Here is a 19,937-nt window from a genome sequence, read left to right as displayed (position 1 = left end):
AAAGGAACTTAAAGATTTTAATAACCCAATTCACCCCCCCTCTTGGGATCACTTTTCCACTTTCAATGACCCGTGACCCACCCGTTTAAAACAAGTTTGTGTTTTATACAAATTGATCCATTTATAAATGGTTTAACTCGTATTTCCCTTAAACATAAAACCCTAATTACTATTTGCCTTCTATATAAACACATTAACCTTACTCCCTTTCCCTCACGGCCTCACTGCTCATAGCTCACCTCATTCGGCACCCAGCAGCCGCTACCCTCTCAGCCTCTCCCTCTCCCTCACGGCCTCACCACTCATGGATCACCTCAGTCAGCAAGCAGCAGCAGCAACTACCCTCTCAGCCTCTCCCTCTCCCTCATGGCCCACCGCTCATCTCAGTCAGCACTACCCAGCACCAGCAGCAGCAACCCCCTACCCTCTCCCTCTCCGTCACGGCCTCACCTCAGTCTACACTTGACTCCATTATGTTGGCTATTATTCAATTTCAATTTCAGATTCAAGCCTCATGACCTCTGTGCCTTGATTATTTTTTTTTTTTTTTTAAGGATGGGACCTCTATTTATTTATTGATAAACCCTCACTTTTGGTGGAGAAATATCGTGGTTACAAGATATTTAAAGGGAGGGACAAAAGACAAACCTTTAAAGGCCTCCCAAATAACAACACCAACATCCAGCCAAAATAAGATTACAAAACCAATCAAATCAAAACAAAACAAGGACCTACAAACCAAATATCACACAACAAAACAAACAAAAGATAAATAACATAAAGCATAGACCAAAACCAATAGGAAATTAGCTAAACATACCTCAAATAAGCCGTACCCATCTTCTCCAATTTATATAACCCATTGATAACACTAGGGATTTGACTACTATTTGTAAACAATCTATTCCTCCCCCTAGCACCTTGACGAGTCAAGGCATCTGCCACTATATTTCCTTCTCTATACCAATGCTTTATCGAAAGGTCTACTCTCTCCAATAAACCAATCAGATGCTCCTAAAAATCCCATAAATACCACAAGGAGCACCTCCGTGTTCTTATCCAATTTACAACAATCTTCGAATCACATTCAATATCAATACTATTCTGGCCCAAATGTTTGAAAATCTTTATTTCCTCTAACACAGCTCTCAATTCAGCTTCATTATTTGAACAAGAATCAAAATATTTTGAAAAACCAAACACAAAAGTACTTGTATGGTCTCTAAGGATGCCACCACCACCCGTTGGCTCTGGGTTCCCCAAACAACTTCCATCCAAATTTAGTTTCAACCTCCCTTGCCCTGGTTTTAGCCATCTCACACATTGCATAATTTTACTTCTTTTATTCATAGTTTGCACTTCCAGATTCTGCAATATCCGAAAATCAGTATCCTTTAATTGAGTCAATCTTGTCATGTTCCTGCTCAAAACCCCCACCCAATACTTAATGGACAGCCACACATCTGAACTATTCTCCAATTTACCCTCTATTCTAGCTAAACATCTCCTTTTCCACAGCCTCCAAACTACTAAATAAGGAATCAAACCCATCAATGATCCCAATTGAGAAAATATAGAAGCCCTATTAAACCAAATTTGGACTCTTTCTTTCCAACTTTGTTGTCTAAGGAAAGGAACACCAACCTCCACCGAAACCTTTGTCCAAACCTTAGTAGCAAAGTCTCCCCTATTTAACACATGCTCTATATCTTCTGGCTGCCTCATCTCACAACAATTACACGCCGAAGCCAGCAAAACCCCCACCATTCTCACCTTTTCATTAACACTTAAACACCTAAAAATGGCCTTCCACATGCAGATAGCAATTTTCTTCGGTAACCCTTTACTCCAAACCCATTTTGCCCACTCAAACTTTGGAGCTCTAACTCAGATAACATCCCAAGTGGACTTTGTAAAAAAACAACCATCCTTTTCCGGGAGCCAAAGCAGTATGTCCGAAGAGTTTCTAAGATTTCCCACCTTTTCCATTACTTCTTTCGCTTTATTAAACCCTAGAATTCTCTGCAAATTTTCCACATCCCATGCATTATTGATAACCAAGTCTTTTAATTTGATATGACAATGTGCACCATCTGGACACTCTGCAACCAAAGGTCCCGAATCTAGAAACTTATCATACCAAAAATTTATATCTCCTTCTTTAACCTTCCACTTAGATTTACTTAAAAGTTCAGGCATACCCTACAGAACTTTCCTTCAAAAGGAAGAATCCAATCCATGATGTCTGCAAAGAGCAATGTGTCCTCCCTTCATATATTTAGCTCTAAAAAACCTAGCCCATAAAGAATTTTGAGTTAATAACTGCCAACCAAACTTCATGGACAAAGACCGTTGCATTTTCGAAATGTCCCTAACTCCTCTTTCCCCCTCCTCTACAGGAACACACAATTTTTTCCAAGCCCTCCATTTCACTTTTTCTTTTCCATCCTTAAAACCCTAGAAAAAAGAAACAAACATACCTTGTATCTTTTTTAACACCAGTTTTGGGACATTTAGAACAGCTAACAAATGCAATGACATCCTCGACAACACATGTCTCAACAAAACAAGACACCTCCTTGAGACAACAGTCTACTTTTCTAGCCCTCAACTCTCTTACTTATTTTTTGAATTAAAGGGTCAAAATGACAGCCCTTCAATTTACCATCCACTATTGGCACACCCAAATATGTAAAAGGAAATTTACCCTCACTAAAACCAGTTTCTTGAAGAATTTCTCCTTTCCTCAGAACACCCAACTTCTTTGAGAAAAAAATGACTGATTTATCTTTATTCACCCTTTGGCCAGTCCAACTTTCATACTCCTTGATCACCTTCATTATCTGTCTAACAGATTGTTTTCCAACATTAGAAAATATAATAACATCATCCGCGTACATTAAATGTGATATAATAGGTGCACCACACGAATTTGCAAACGGTAAAATCCTCTTCTTAGATATCCTTTTTTTAACTAATTTAGAAAAAACTTCTTCCATGATGATGAAAATATACGGCGACAATAGATCCCCTTGCCTCAAGCCCCTTTTTGACTTGAAGAAACCTCTATATGTGCCATGCATCATGACAGAAAACCAAGGAGTAGAAATACAATTCTGAATCAACTTACAAAACCATTCTGGAAAACCAAGAGCATGGAAAATCTGATCTACCACCTACCACTCTACTCGATCATACGCTTTGCTCATATCAAGCTTTAGCATTATATTACGTCCTCTCACCCGCCTATGTAATGATTTTGTCACACTTGAACAAGCGTTATATTTTCAAAAATACTCCTCCCTTTCACAAAAGTACCTTGTTCTAAAGATATTAAATCACTCATCACTAACGAAAGCTTATCAACAAGGATTTTGGAGAAAATTTTATAGATTACATTACAAAGGCTTATCGGGCAAAATTTATCAAATGATTGAGGATCCTTTACTTTAGGAATAAGCACTATGTAAGAGGAATAAAAAAACCGAGGCAACATATCACCTCTGAAGAATTCTCTTACTGCATCCATCACATCATTTCTAATAATCCTCCAACAAGTACTATAGAAAGAAGACTCAAACTCGTCTAGTCCTGGGCAACTATTCACGAAAATAGAAGAAATAGCTTCATAAATCTCCTCCTCAGTCAGTCCTTCCCTCAACCAACCTATAGCCTTCTCAGAAACCACCGGATGAATAAAACCATCTAGATTTGACCTTTGCACATAACTATTTTGCCTCAAGCATTGCTCAAAATAATTTATAGCTTCATCGTGGACCATCTGCATATTTTCCAATATCGAACCATCAAGGAGCACCATTGAATTAACACAAGAGTTACGCCTTTTTTGCGTAATCACAGCATGAAAAAACTTTGAATTCTGATCACCATCAATCAACCATTTCAATTTTGCTTGCTGAGCCAACCTAGCTTCTTCCCTTTTATACCAAACTCCTAATTCCACCTTAGAAACAAGGAACTCTTCTTTAACTGATTCTGAGTATTCTGTTTGTAGTAAATTCTTATATTTTTCCACCATTTCCTCCAACTCTTGAATAAAACCACCGACACGCCCAAAAGTCTATTTATTCCACACCCTAAGTCTTTGTTTTAACATTTTCAATTTATCTACTAATTTACACAATCCTGAATCTGCCACAATGTGTTCTTTCCAAGATGATTCAACCATTTCCAAAAAATCCCCATGCAACGTCCACATGTTTTGGAACCTAAAAGGCGTTGGCCCATACCTCTCCATATTCGCACACACTTGTAAAATGATAGGAGAATGATCTGAAGTATTTCTTTTCAACAAAGATGTCTTAGCTTCATCATATTTTATAGAAAAAACATTATTAATCAGCACCCTATCCAGTTTCGCCCAGCTTCTCATCAAACCTTGTTGGTCGTTACACCATGAAAATTGACTTCCTTCGAATTTGAGGTCCAATAAACCACATCTATTAATATAACCATTGAATTCAGCTATAGACGAACCCAAAAGAGGTCTACCTCCAACCCTTTCCTCATCCGACCGAATTACATTAAAATCCCCTATAACAACCCAAGCCACATCAAAACTCGATAGCCCCTAAAGCTGTTCCCATAACTCTCTTCTTTCAATATGATAACATTTGGCATATACAAAAGTAAGAAGCAAGGGGCTTCTATCCTCTATTAACAAAACTGTCACACATTGATTAGAGGCACCCACCCAATCCATTTGAACATCCTCTTTCCAGAACAGCCAAATCTTCCCACCTTCCTCTACATTAGAGCAAAATTTAGTAAATTGCAAATACACCGCCCACCTTCTTATCTTTTCTATATCTTGAAAAGGTTCTAAAACTGCCAAAATCGAAACTTTCTGATCTTTCATAATTTGTTTCAATCTTCTCTTCGACGTGCCCAACCCTCTTAAATTCCAAAACATAATTTTTTCCATCATAAGTTCAACTTTTGAGGCACTGCCTTAGCCCTCTTAGACTTTCTCACTTGACCACCATCTTTATATCTTCCTTCCGACTCACCCATTGTCACATTACCTGGATTAGAATGATATTCTTTTTGAGTATCAATGTAAACCTCCATATCTCCCTCAGACAACACATCATAATTCTCCCTGCACTCTACACCCTCCACATCATTCTCTCTCTCTCTCTCATCCACCTCCTCCACCAAAATCACCTCCCCATCCTTGTCCTTTTCAGCTTTTCCCCTCTCTCCTTCATCAACAACTTCGATTTCTTGGGTAGACCTAGAGCAACCTCCCAATTCTACCTACACCCCTACCACGTATAACTTCTGGTCTTTACAATGATTGAATTTCTCTCCACTCTTTTTCTCTACCAAATTAACTTCATCCACTTTTTTAGAGCCCACATTATTACCCTCATTCACAATGTCTTTATTTTTCTCAATCTCTTTCGATAATCCACTCACGTTTCCATCCTTCTTTTCCTCCATCCTTTGAACCTGAATCTTCAAAACAGGACCTTCCTCTTCAACTATCATATTCTATTTTCTACCCACTTCTTTCCAAACCTTCTCATCTCCCTCCTTCCTTATACCTACCTTTCTTTTATCCTTAGTCTTAGCTCAAAATCGGCATACTACTTCAGTGTGACATTGTCTACAACATTTATTACAATAGAAACCTCTTTTCTCATATATTACACTTCGTCAATTCTGTTTTTTTCCTACCACCAACGAAAAACCCTCCACAAGATCTCTTTGCAAGTCCACTTCAACACATAATCTCGCACTAGTGGCTCGTGTTCTATGTAATGTGGCATTATCTGTTCCCAGGAATCTACCAAACCTAGTGGCCAAACTTTGCAAGCAATCCATTCTATATAAATGTAAAGGCAAACCTGATAGGAAAATCTATTGAGGTGTGATCGATGGCTCCTTGTTTACATCAAAATTCACAGACCAGTTAAAAAGCTGAAATTGGCACCCTCCCACCCATCTTCCTTCTCGTGCCCATGCATGAATGTAATCCTTTTTGTTTACCAAATTTAACAGCAAATGGTAGCTGTCCATAAAACTTATCATTGGGACTTTAGAGAGACCACTTGAGACTCAGTTTGGAACTCAAAAAGCGTAAGAGAAAGGAGAGGGAAAAGTTAATAGATGTTCTTGAGAATACCATTACCTTCACATTTTCTAGCTTTCTTCACTAGTCTAATATATTGGTGATTTTCTCCCACTTCCATTTCCTACCATCCCATACTTCTCTTTAAACCCACTTTTAGGAGGAATTGGTCATTAGGTGATCCTATATTATGCATAATCTCAATCCAAACACAATTATAATTTGTTTTCCTTGTAAAAGTACAATCAAATTAATACAAATCACAAACAAATTAAAAAGTCCTCCACAAGCACAATAGCCTCAAGTTTAAACAATTATAAATGAGTTTATGAAGAATGAGTTGACAACCCATGATGTACACTAAAATAAGTTTCCAATTAACTGCATGATGAAATGGAAATGAAAAACATCTTTTACTACGTTCTCTAAAAGGTATCTTTTGGATGGATAGGTTGGATTTCACTTCCTTTCGTCATAAGTTCAACCTCTCGATTTTTGTTTGGTAGGTTTAGACTTTTTGAATTTTTTATTTTATTTTATTTTATTATTATTATTTTTGATAGGTTGTTTATATTTGTTTCTTATTTAATTTTGTTTGGATTTGTAGTCCTATTTTGGTTAGTTGTTGATGTTGTTTTTTAGAGGCCTTTAAATTTATTTTTTTTTGTAATCTCTCGATGCTTGTCTTGTAATCACAGTATTTCTCTGTCAAAAGTGATGGCTTATCAATAAATAAATGGAAGTGTCACCCTCCTTATTTAAAAAAAAAAAGGGAAATAAAAAGGAGAATATATATATGAAGTAGGAGATACAAATAGCTCATTCCCCTCCTTGCTTCTTCATACCCGTTAAACCACAATCTATGCCTTCTGCGGTATTACTTCTACTGCCTTGCTGTGGGACTCATTACAGAATTCACATTTGGAGGGATCACACCCCTTGAATTAACTGATCCAGCCTCATGTCACTCCCTAGACCATGCTCCCTTCAATGCCAAACACTCCTTCAATTCCTTCACTACATCACTCATGGTTGGCCTTTTGGCGGGAGCTGGAGATACACAAGCCATTGCTAATTCTACAGCCTTCCAAACAGAATTAATGTTGATTTCTCCTGGCAACCTTGGATCAACAATGTTTCTTACATCCCCATTTTCAAGCAAGGGTCGGACCCATTGAATTATGTGAGTCTTTTCAGCATCTTTTCCGATCGCAGGTCGGCTTGTGATTATCTCCAAGAGAACAACTCCAAAACTATAGACATCACTTTTCTCGTTCAGCCAGTTTGTCATACGGTACCTGCAAACCAAAAGATGTAACTCAATCCATTCATCTTGAAAGCTCATGCCTCATCGATTGTTCTGCTTTGACATTGTGAACTACTGTTCTAGAATTTTTGTTTCAGTTCTCTATGTCAATGTGCTGATAAAAGCTTATGCTAAAGATGTTATGGTTCTCTTGAAATAAAAAGACAGACAACTAATGATACCGCATAGGACCAAGTATACATTTACATTCATTCTTTCCCTTTAATATAATCAATATTATTTCACATTCTTAGCTCCAGGAAATTTTGAATGCTAACAGTATATCAATTGAAAATGTGTGTGTCAGTGTGTGAAATATATGTATCTACATAAGAATGTTTGTATGCATGTATCTACAAGAAAGTGCTTACACAGGGTCAAGGTAGCCAAGGGTACCAATAACTCTTGTTGAGACATGAGTGTCTCCTTCAGTCAGGAAAGCTCTGGACAGCCCAAAATCAGCTATCTTTGCCTGGAATTCTTTGTTCAGTAAGATGTTCGAAGACTTCACATCTCTGTGGACTATTATAGGTTTACAACCATTGTGCAAATACTCCAATCCTAAAATTCAATTTGACGGATACTGCTTAGAAGTGGAGAAAAGAAACAAAGAAAGAAAGAAGAAAATAAAGAAAGCAGAACAAATAATGAAGTTATGAAAGAAAGGAGCAATTTATCATCATGCTGACCCTGTGCTGCATCAATAGCTATCCGTAGCCTTTCTTCCCAGCTAAGGGCATTTACATTTGTGTCTGCATCCACAATATAAGTACACAAATAATTTTGTTTACTTTTTAACTTCAAGCGAATGAATCTTGCTCGTTTTGTACACAAGAAAGTTGCTGAATGATGCTAAAAATCATTGTAGAATTATCTAGAAAAAATCAAACTTCACGAGTGAAAACTAATGAAATATAAATGCTTCTCTAGTGAAAATTTTTAAATGTAAACAGCACCTGCCAGATAATCTCCTAAGTTCCCATTAGCCATGTACTCATAAATAAGCCCCAAGTTTGTGCGATCATTGCAGTATCCAACAAGAGAAGTCAAGTTTCTATGATGAACTCTCATAAGAAGTTCTGCCTGTAATTAAATACCAGAAGCTAGTTCAACCTAAATGATTCCAGAGTTTATATCGGCAAATGCACACGCATCAGTAGCATAAGAGAAATCATATTAATGACACAGATCCATTAATGCATTCTTAAGCATCTCCAGATTGCTAAACAACATAGAGGAAAAGGAAAGAAAAATAATTCGAGAAATTATCTTAAATGGAAAAACTGGCATTAACTTGTCAACACTGGAGTTGACTAAACTACCTCATTTCGAAACTCGTCATAACCTTGAGCTGAAGATAGAGAAAGCATCTTCACAGCTACTTGAGAGTCGTCTAAGTAACCATGGTAAACTGTTCCAAATCCACCTCTCCCTATAACCCTCTCAAAGTTGTTGGTAATAGAAAGTACTTCTGAGTATGTGAACTGTCGTTTCTTCGCCTCCAGTGGCCCATCTTTTTTAGGGGATTCAGTTTCCACCCTCCCCATCTTCCGGCCTGATTAGATCAACACAACTCCAATAAGAATTTCTATTTGATAAAACCTTTTGCTTAATATGATATTTTGCATCTTGTGCAATCCATGGTTTTCAGGATACCTTCTTGTCTCCTTTTAGGGAACCAAAAGATGGCCAATGCCCCTAAGATGATGAGCAATGCAGCAATTGATGCTACAACTGGAACAACAAATTTGTTGTTGTTGTTGCTGTTGTTGTCATTGTTCTTATTGTTGTTGCTGTTGTTGTCCTTGGTGATGGTGGTGGTGTTGCACAATAGTGACGAACATAGATTTGCATCCACACTAACATCAGTAGACGAGAAAAAATGTAAAACACTATATCAAAAATGGGGAAGGGAATTCCTGCTGGTTTAATGGAATTCCTACTGATTTAGCTAAAGTAGGGATGTTTGTAACAATCATCTATCAAGTTAATGGGATTTTTTTTTTTTTTTTGTAAAAACATAGTAATATCCATCATGAAACGTATTTATAACACTCCTCAAACCTCATTGACAGTGATCCATTCCTTGATTTTTCAACGAGTTCCGCAGGAATAGAACCCGTGAAATTGTTTCCTGCCAAATTTCTGTAATGCAAAGAAAACAGGTTCTTATACAACTTATCAAGAGTTTTTTACAATATTAAAGATCCGAATTTAACTTACAGGACCCTCAGGAATGTCAATTGAGGTAGGAACGCAGGCACTGACCCGGTTAAACTATTATTTGATAAATCCCTGAAATATGCATATTACATTGTTCAATATCAGTTGTAAAAACCATGTTGCCATCTATATTTGGAACTGTTAAGCTGAAATGGAAACAGAGAAAATATAGAAATGGATAAAATGGAAATGCCTTAAAGAGGATGAGCTGCAGTTACGTACCAAATTTATTCCATCAAAAATACAATTATCACGTGCTAAAATAATCTATTAAATACCAAGTGCTCATTATTCCATTAGAATGCAATAATTCATTTCCTTCTATATTTATCCTATATATTTATAAATAAGAACATTTATGTTGTGTGAAGTGTGAAAGTAAAGTAAGTGAGCGAGGAGTGTGAGAGTGCTGAAGGTGAGAGAGAGAGAGAGAGAGAGAGAGAAAAGTGTGAGAAGAGTTGAGTTAATGTGTGTCCCCTCCTCTTATTTTTCTACCAGATTATAGTATATTTGGTGTGCTCCGTGAACGTAGGTCAGATTAGACCGAACCACGTAAATCTTGTGTTTTTATTTTGTGTGCTTGTTTTACTTGTGTGTGTGATTATTGTTCCTAAATCCCTAACAAGTGGTATCAGAGCCAGGTTGGAGTAAAGTTAACAAATTAGAGCAAAATTCCCAGATCGGAGCAAATCAGATGATGAGAATCAACAAACACCATCAAAAGATCCATTGCATGTTCCTATTGGGCCCATCACTAGAGCGAGATCCAAAAAGATCAAAGAAGCACTTCATGGGCTAATTCAAGATATTTGGGCTTATTCAAAAACGGGACACTCCAAGCTTGGCCCAAACAAGGATGAAGGCTTAATAAATTTAATCCATGTTTTGGATGAAGCTAATCTTGCTTAGTGGCTATAATCTCCTTATTAATGGTGTGCTAGTCAATTAGGAGATTTGACTTTTGACCTTTTTTTTCTTTACATTTAATTTGTAATTTGTAAGACAACTTAGCTTGCATGGGATTTTAGTAAGTTGTGAGAGTCATTAAATGTGTCTAGTAAGTTGGTATATTTAATGTTCTTGTCTCCCATGTTTGTGTGGGAATTGCTATGTATTTAATGTTTTTGTCTCCCATGTCTGTATGGGAATTGTTAAGTGTTTATTATCCTTGTCCCCCATGCTAGCTATATATATAGCCATTGTAAGAGCTAAATTATTCATTGAATAGAAATCAAGAAAAGTGAGGATTTGTTTCTTCTTTGGTTCTTTAGAGAACTTTCGAACTTATCAAGGATTCTTCCTTGTGGCATTGAAATTTTATACCTTCGGTTCATGATTAATCTATAATCATTGGGTCGGGGTTTGTTACTTTATACTTACGGTTCGCGTTTCACTTATAAACATTGGGTCGGAGTTTCCTATCAAAATTTGAATTTTAGCTTTCTTGGGCAAGCATTCCAACATTGTTTGCTGGGTCTCAATGCGTGTCGATTGAGGTTCGCATCATTTAGTATCAGAGCTTAGGCTCTAAAATCAGGTTTACCATCCTTTTATCTTTCGTTTCCTACTATCATTCTATTTTTTTTAGCTTTCATATTGTTTCGTTGTTCTTTTTTTTGTGACGTGTATCAAGTTGAAAAAAAAAAAGTCAGAAAAGGAAAGAAAGGAAAAAAAAGAAGAAGAAGAAGAAGGAGACAGCAAAAAAAAAAAAAAAGGTGATATTGAAGCAATATATTAGTTTTTGTCAATATTTTCTTTTTCTCTTGCATCGTGACTTTCGTAGTTTCATTACTTTCGTTTCTCTCAAAGAATCTAGTTTTTGTCCTCTCCCTCTGATTCGTTGTTTCTATAATATTTTTCTTCCCGTCAGTATTAGTTTAAATTCTGCAAGTTGAATTTCTTGATCACGTTTGTTAGTTCAATAAAGAACTAAAAAGGGGAAACTATGAGTGGAAAAAGGCTAGAGAGTGTGAGACTAATATCGGGAAAAAGCCAATTTAAGAGTGAAACACGAGTGTGAGTGACATAATTTGAGTGCAAACACGTAAGGGAGTGTTGTGAGGTTATTTCTAACATTTTTTTTCTATAGTCTTAAAATATGTCTTCCAGGGGTGACACATCAAACAAAGAAGGAAGGGAATAAAAATGTGAGGCTTTGAGGCTTTGTTTCTTCTTGGTTCTTTTGAAGAACTTTTCGAACTTATCGGGATTTCCCGTGGCGTTCACCAATGACTTATCAAACGGCTTTCCACCACCGTTTGTGGCGTCTTCCTTATACCAAGGTTCGTGTTTCGCACTAAACAAAGGGTTGAGGTCGTATATACCAAAGTTCTTGTTTGTCGTAAACAACGGGTCAAGGTCTACCATTCATATCTATCCAAAAATCTGAATTTTAGCTTTCTTGAGCAAGCATTCCAATATTGGTTGTTGGCTCTCAAAGCGTGTCGTTTGAGGTTCGCATCATCAGAGATCTTAGGAGCTATATTATGCTAATTTCGTGTCTAAGGAAAATTCTGTCTAGGAAAGTGAGACTTAATCGATCCATTATAACCCCCCACTTCCCTGGGAATTTATCTGATGTAATTTAGTACAATCATCACTGGGCTCCACTACCACGTCAGCAGACACGTCAGCACTAGGCCCTACTACCACATCAGCGCCACATCATCATTAGGCCCCACTTGCCACGTCAGCACCACTTTCCATATCAGTGTCATATCATCACCGGGTTCCACCTGTCCTATTAGCAGTTAGTTAACAGAGTTAATTAACATCGTCAGTAACGACATCCGAATATTCTGTTAAGTGGGAGTATATTCCGTTAAGTTTAACGGAAAGTTGATCGATTTTGACCAGAAGGTTTGACCAAGTTTTCGGAGTCATTTCAAGTCTGTTTTTGAACGACTTGAACCATTTCTAAGGTTTTCAGTCGTTCCAAATCCAACTGTGCTATTCATTTGAGCTGATTCCATCTCTAGATCTACAAATCGAGATGTCGAACTATAATAGCTCAAAGATCGAGATGTTTAATGGCACCAACTTCGTTTCCTGGAAGATGCAGATCAATGACTACTTGTTTGGTAAGAAGTTGCATATACCATTGAAGGGGAAGCCAGGTTCCATGAAGGAGGACGAGTGGGAGTTGCTTGATCAAAAAGTTCTCGGAGCTATCAAGATGACACTGGCAAAGTCTATTACCTTTAATATCAAGCACATGACAACCACCAAGTCTCTTATGGATGTGCTCTCCAACATGTATGAGCGGCTATCGGCCACCAATAAGGTACACTTTATGAAGAAATTGTTTACCATGAACATGTCCGCAAGTGAGAGTTTGAGTAGACATCTAAATAATTTCAACGAGTTATCGAATCAACTTGCCTCAGTTGAAATCAAGTTTGATAGTGAGATTCATACCTTACTGATTCTTAATCAGTTGCCTGAAAGTTGGAAAGGTATTGTTACTACGATCAATAGTTCCGCAGGAAAATCAAAGCTAAATTTTGATGAAATCGTCAGCATGATTTTGACGGAAAGAGATCAAGATGTCAAACACTGCTTCCACTTCAAGTTCAGCATTGAATGTGGAAAGCCGAGGGAGAGATTCATAGAAAGGAAGTGGGCATGGCTGATCAAACAATAGCTGAAAATCTAGGTCCAGGCGATCCAAATCTAGAAATCTCAAAGGTTCTCAGGGCACAAAAAACATTGAGTGCTGAAACTGTGGAAAGTTTGCTTATTTCAGAAATCAGTGCAAAGGTCCAAGAAAGGAACATGAAGCGAAGACAGAAACAAATGTTGCTTTAGAAGAAGGTGATATGTTGATATGCTCTTTGGAAAGCAAAAAGGATTCTTGGGTTTTGGACTCTAGAGCCTCATTTCATGTCACTTATAGTAAAGATTGCCTAGAGGAGTATATACCAGGTGACTTCGGTAAGGTATACCTTGGCAATGATCAACCTTGCAACATAACTGGTAAAGGAATTGTGAAGATCAAGATGAACAAGTTAGTATGGAAGCTAAAGGATGTCAGATATATTCTAGACCTAAGAAAGAACTTGATCTCAGTTGGTCAACGAGCAGATGAGGGATACATCACAACATTCATTAGTGATGAATGGAAGATTTCAAAGGGTGCACTGTCGATTGCACAAGGTAAGAAAAGTGGAACGCTTTATGTGACTTCTAATGCATGTATGTCTATTTCAGTTGTTACAGGAAATGTCGATAGCAACATTTGGCATCAACGACTTAGTCACATCAGTGAGAAGGGACTCAGGGTGTTGCACTAGCTCAAAGGGAAAGTTGAGTGATCTACGGTCAGTAGAGATTGATATGTACGAGGATTGTGTACTCGGGAAATAGAAGAGAGTTAGTTTTCAGACATACACCGGTACCCCAAAAAAGGAGAGACTTGAACTAGTTCACTCAGACGTATGGGGACCGACGACCGTCTCATCCCCAGGTGGAAGGAATTATTTCGTGACTATTATTGATGATCATTCTTAGAAGGTATGAGTTTACTTCCCGAAATACAAATCTGATGTCTTTGATGCTTTTAAGATTTGGAAAGTAAGGATTGAAAATGAAATTGGTTTGAAAATCAAGAACCTGAGAACCGATAACAGTGGTGAGTATGATGACACCGGGTTCAAGAAACTCTACTATGAGCATGGTATCAAGATGGAAAAAACTGTGCTAGGTACGCCTCAGTACAACGGCATAGCCGAGCGGATGAACCGATCATTGATTGAAAAAGCCAAAAGTATGCAGTCAGGCTTACCAAAGCAATTCTGGGAAGAAGCAGTCAATATAGCAGCATACTTGATTACCAGGAGTCCATCAGTATCATTGGACAACAATCTACCAGAAGGGGTATGGAGTAAAAAAGACGTGAGACTTTCACATTTGAAAGTTTTTGGTTGTGTGGCATATGTGCATGTTAATGATCATGTTAGAAACAAGCTTGATCCAAAGTCCTAGAAATACACCTTCATCGGTTATGGTGAAGATGAGTATGGATATCGCATTTGGGATGATGAAAACAAGAAGGTGGTCAGAAGTAGAATGAAAAGGTGATGTACAAAAGCAAACACACAACAGAACCAACAAAACCCGCAGAACCAGTTCAAAATAAAACAACCTATGTATACCTGGATGATGTCCTAAAAGGTGTCAAGACACAACAATGAAACATCGAAAATCCTCAAGCAGAGGAGACACAATAGCAAAATGCCAAGATTCCTCAGGCAAAGGAATTTGTGGAGCAGATTGTCGCACCACCATCTCCTACTCCAGCTCTGGAGCTTAGGAGATTTTCTCGACAACATGTACCAAATAAGAGGTATATGAATTATTTACTTCTTACAGATGGAGGAGACCCCGATACTATGATGAAGCATGTCATCAGGAGATTCGAGCAAGTCGGAGCTTGCAATGAAGGATGAGATGAAGTCCCTTAACTCCAACAAAACTTGGGAACTAGCTAAGTTGCCCAAAGGTTAGAAGACTCTTCAAAACAAGTGGGTGTATAGGATCAAACAGGAGCATGACGGATCCAGGAGATAATAAACTCGATTGGTAGTCAAAGACTTTGAGCAGAAAGAAGGAATTGACTACACTAACATTTCTGCACCAGTTGTGAAGTTAACAACCATCATATTAGTCTTGAGCATTGTTGCCTCAGAGGGTCTACATCTCGAGCAGTGGGATGTGAAGACAGCATTTCTTCATGATGATCTTGATGAGGAGATTTACATGCACCAACTAGAAGGATTCTCAGTAAAAGGTAAAGAGGATCTTGTGTGCAGATTTAAGAAGAGTTTGTATGGTCTCAAACAAGCTCCCAGTCAATGGTATAGAAAATTTGACGGCTTTATGCACAAAAAAGATTTTCAAAAGTGCAATGCCGACCACTATTGTTACTTCAAGAGGTATCATTCTAGTTATATCATACTATTGCTATATGTCGATGACATGTTAGTTGTAGGACCAGATATAGGAGAAATCGGGAAATTAAAGCAACAAATGTTAAAGGAGTTTGACATGAAGGACTTAGGTTCAATCAAGCAGATACTTGGGATGTGGATCTCCAGAAATAAGCAACAGGGAGCATTGTGGTTATCTCAGTCGGAGTATATTAACTGTGTTTTACAGAAATTCAACATGAGCAGTGCCAATGAGTAAATACGCCTTTGGTCAGTCACTTTTGTCTCTTTAATTAAGGATCAGGCTTCCCAGATAGATGAAGAGAAGGACTTCATGACTAATGTACCTTACGCCTCAGCCATTGAAAGTCTCATGTATGTCATGGTTGGTACTTGACCAGACATTAGTCAAGCAGTGAAAGCTGTCAATAGGTTTATGTCAAATCTAGGGAAGACTCACTGGGAAGCAGTGAAGTGGATTTTGAGATATCTATGTGGCATAATTGATAAGTGTCTGTGTTTCAAAAAGGAGATTTGAAAATTCGAAGACATGTTAATGCCGATTTTCCATGTGAAATTGATCATCGCAGAAGTACCACCAAATATGTGTTCACTGTTGGCACAACAACTATTAGTTAGATGTCATTGATACAGAAGATTGTTGTTTTATCCACTACAGAAGCTGAATATGTAGTAGTGACAGAAGTCAGTAAAGAGATGATTTGACTTCAAGGTTTGTTAATAGAGCTCGGAATAAAGCAGGAAAGAAATGTTTTGCACAGCAACAGTCAGAGTACGATACATCTAGCAAAGAACTCTGTATTTCAATCCTGAATCAAACACATTAGATTTCATTATCATTTCGTCAAATCTCTATTAGAGGATGGGGTGTTGACATTGGAAAAAATCTATGGTAGCAGGAATCCGGCAGATATGTTGACAAAGGTGGTGACTACAGAGAAACTAAAGTTGTGTTCAATTTCAGTTGGTCTTCATGCTTTAAGACAAATTTGAGCACATCATTAATATCTATATACTGGTTAAGATAGTATCTCTGTCTCTAAGTGGGAAATTGTTAAGCTGAAATGGAAACACCTTAAAGAGGATAAGCTGTAGCCGCGTACCAAATTCATTCCACCAAAAACATAATTATCACGTACTAAAATAATCCATTAAATACCACGTTTATTAGTTGTGCTCATTATCCCATTAGAATGCAATAACTCCTTTCCTTCTATATCTATCCTATATATCTATAAAAAAGAACGTTTGTGTTGTGTGAAGTGTGCAAGTGAAGTGAGTGAGCAAAGAGTGTGAGAATGCTAAAGGTGAGAGAGAGAAAAGTGTGAGAAGAGTTGAGTTGAGTGTGGGTCTCCTCCTCTTGCTTTTTCTCCCAGGTTATAGTATATTTGGTGTGCTCCATGGACGTAGGTCAGATTAGATCGAACCACGTAAATCTAGTGTTTTTATTTTGTGTGCTTGTTTTGTTTGTGTGTATGATTATTGTTCCTAAATCCCTAACAAGAACAAAGGGCTCTTATCCATCAATAACAAGTTGCCATCAATTTGGTTCATACGAGATTAAAACACTTACAAAAACTGGATCATCGTGAGATTGGATATGTAGGGAGCTATCAGCCCCCTCAAACCACTTGAAGACAAGTTCCTGTTTGCAAGTCAAATAATTTAATTAGGATCTGATTTAAATCAATTGACAAAATGTTAGTCTTCTTCTTTGAAGTGATGAACTCACAAGGATGTGACCCTGGGAGGGTTGTAACCATCATAAGTGCAGTTAAGACCGTCCCACAAGTAAGCTTTTGGGACACATGGATCTCCTTGCCAGTTTTTCTTTACTCCATACATTGACTTAATATTCACAACAGCATCAACTAGTATTTGCAGCCAAACAATATACATAAATAACATATATATTGAGAGAGAGAGGGAGAGAAAGAGAGAGAATTTGTAAAGTGCAGGTAGATTGAAATGGAACACTCATACCCAGAAAGGAAAATGAATCAATGCACTAATGGTAGAAAGTAGATGCTGATTAAGAACTTACCTTCATCTTGTACTGTCTCTGACTGAAAAAGCTGTGTTGCCCTATAAATCTCAAAGGCATTGATAATAGGCGGAAGGGTTGAATTATCAGTTTGATTAAATGTAATGCTGTAATCTGTTTGAGTCTCTGCTGACGTGGTATATAAGGTGTTCGTGTACAAGTAATTTGGCACAAAAGGTCCATTCCAAAAGTTCCCATTCAGATAGAGATTGAATTCTCTGAACTGGTTTGCTTTGAGTTCTTGGATTTCCGAGAAGTACATGTAAAAATAAACTTGAAAAGAAGGATCGTCAGGCACCCAATATAATCTGAAGGATTTGCTGTTATTAAGAGCTGTGAAGGCCGTCTGCATGACCTTTACTGGTGGCCGAAACATGTTGCCACTGTTAGTGTCAATATTCTTCTGGGTGCTTAGCTTTCCCCAGCTAGCTGAATTAACAGGTGGAGACCAAATGCGATCATATATATCATCTTTGTACCTAAGTAGCATATTCACACCCAAGTGATTCAGATTTCTCCTTCAACCAAAAAAGCAACATAACATTCTTTCTAGTTTTTTCCAACAAAAACATTAACACAAGTGGCCTACCTGACAAATTCCTTGGTTGATGAACCAAAATCCAAGCGCAAAATGTTTACTAATGATCCAGACTCAATTGTATAGATGGAGTTGTTCAAAAGCCTTAGCTCCAATGCTGATATAAAAGGTGTTCCAAGGCCAGTATCCACGAGACAAACATATATACTATCAGATGTGAGTACATGTATAATCTCTTTGTTTACTATAGTTGATGCATTTTCCAATTTCACTGAATCCCACACATTAACCCCAAGGTGCAAGTCGAACTGGGGGAGTTGACCTTTGGAGTCATAATTTCCGTACATGAACCTTGCTCTGATAAAATATTTAGTGCCTTTGCCTCGCGGAGGATTGAGTTTGTAACAATTTTTGGTTCCTTGTGGGAAGCTCCTTACATTCAAGAATTGCTGCTCAGTGCTGTTAGTCTGAAATGCTGGTGATACGCTTTTAGCACTACCAGTATCTGTGAAGCTTGCATCTGAAATGTAATTTATGCCAGTTTTAGCATCGACGTAGCCTGCATTTTCTGATATCCCACAATCTATGCTTAGGAAGCCTAACAGAAAAGCAACAGAGGCATAAACAGATCAGGTTGTAGCTCTATACTTTGCCAACAAATATAATATCAATGTTCAAAGTCTAAGTGTGTCAAATTAACCTGGTTGATCCTGGGCATGAACCGCTGAGAGAGCAAAACCGCCAAGCAAAGCTAGTAGGAAACCCATTAAAATCCCCACCATGCTTCTGGGAATTACTGTATTGGCATTAATTATAGCTCAACATAGCCTATTTTAGCTGTAGCCAGAAATGCAAAAGATAGTCAAAATGTATATGAGCAGATTAGTGCATTGTTTTCAAATACTCCCAACCTTTTCTACATAACTCTTAAATGGAAGCATTTCTATATAAACTGTTGGGTGATACAGTTACACACACACATACTTGGAAACAATGCAAATATGAACCTGAACGTTTTTGTGAAACTGCGGTCGGTATATTTATATATTTGACAGACTAGAAAATGAGTACCAACATAATTAAGTAAATAGTATTAATTACTTTAAATTGGTCAGTGGGATTGCGTGTTCATATCGCAATGGATTGAGAATGTCGAAGGAAAGCAGGGTGTTTAATATTTTAATTACTGGAGACTTTGTCGAAATCTTCTAACTAAAATTGCAGATCGGCGAGCAGCCAAGTGCAGGGCAGCTTTCACACACACACACACACACACACACACATATATATATATATATATATATATGTCAGTATTCAACAAGAGGCATGATATGAAAAGGATTGCTTCCCAGTTTACCAAATTTTCCAAGTGACTACCTTGTTTGACTTTCTGAGTTATAACAGGATGACCCACTTGCAATTTGCAAATTAACTAGTGCAATTTGCTGCATGTTGGGGTAGAGATGGATCCTTTCATTGTTGAATTCAATGCATTGGTCCTTTTTGCTTTTCAATGGACGGTTTGGTATCACCATAAAAAAAAATTTAGAGAAATGAAAACCACAAACAAAATCAAGGGGAAAAAAAAAAATTAAAAATTATAAACTAGCAACTTGTTTGATTAAATATTCATAAAACTAATACAAATTAGAAACTTAATTAAAAAATTGCCCATTTTTATCTTTAAATCAAAATATTATAAAAATATAATTAAAATTATAAAACTACAAATAATATACTTTAAAAAAATTACTACAATAAAAGTAAAATTTATTATAGTT

The 19,937-nt window shown here is 37.4% G+C and overlaps 1 protein-coding gene across 1 annotated transcript; it reads right to left on the bottom strand.

Annotated features, from left to right (window-relative positions):
- Positions 1-6,826: 6,826 nt before the first annotated feature.
- Positions 6,827-18,938, bottom strand: LOC131163530 (senescence-induced receptor-like serine/threonine-protein kinase). The gene is made up of 13 exons (XM_058120124.1): positions 18,857-18,938; positions 18,208-18,754; positions 17,619-18,097; positions 17,307-17,445; positions 17,148-17,219; positions 9,627-9,698; positions 9,468-9,548; positions 9,060-9,262; positions 8,726-8,958; positions 8,360-8,486; positions 8,093-8,155; positions 7,775-7,964; positions 6,827-7,395 (listed from the first exon to the last, which is right to left on the bottom strand). The coding sequence occupies exons 1-13, from the start codon at positions 18,936-18,938 to the stop codon at positions 7,062-7,064; spliced, it is 2,622 nt and encodes an 873-aa protein (XP_057976107.1). The 3' UTR covers positions 6,827-7,061.
- Between the last annotated feature and the right edge of the window lie 999 nt (positions 18,939-19,937).

The sequence above is a fragment of the Malania oleifera genome, chromosome 9, assembly GCF_029873635.1.
Source record: "Malania oleifera isolate guangnan ecotype guangnan chromosome 9, ASM2987363v1, whole genome shotgun sequence".
Lineage (NCBI taxonomy): Eukaryota > Viridiplantae > Streptophyta > Magnoliopsida > Santalales > Ximeniaceae > Malania > Malania oleifera.
This window is presented reverse-complemented; position numbering and strand designations above follow the sequence as displayed.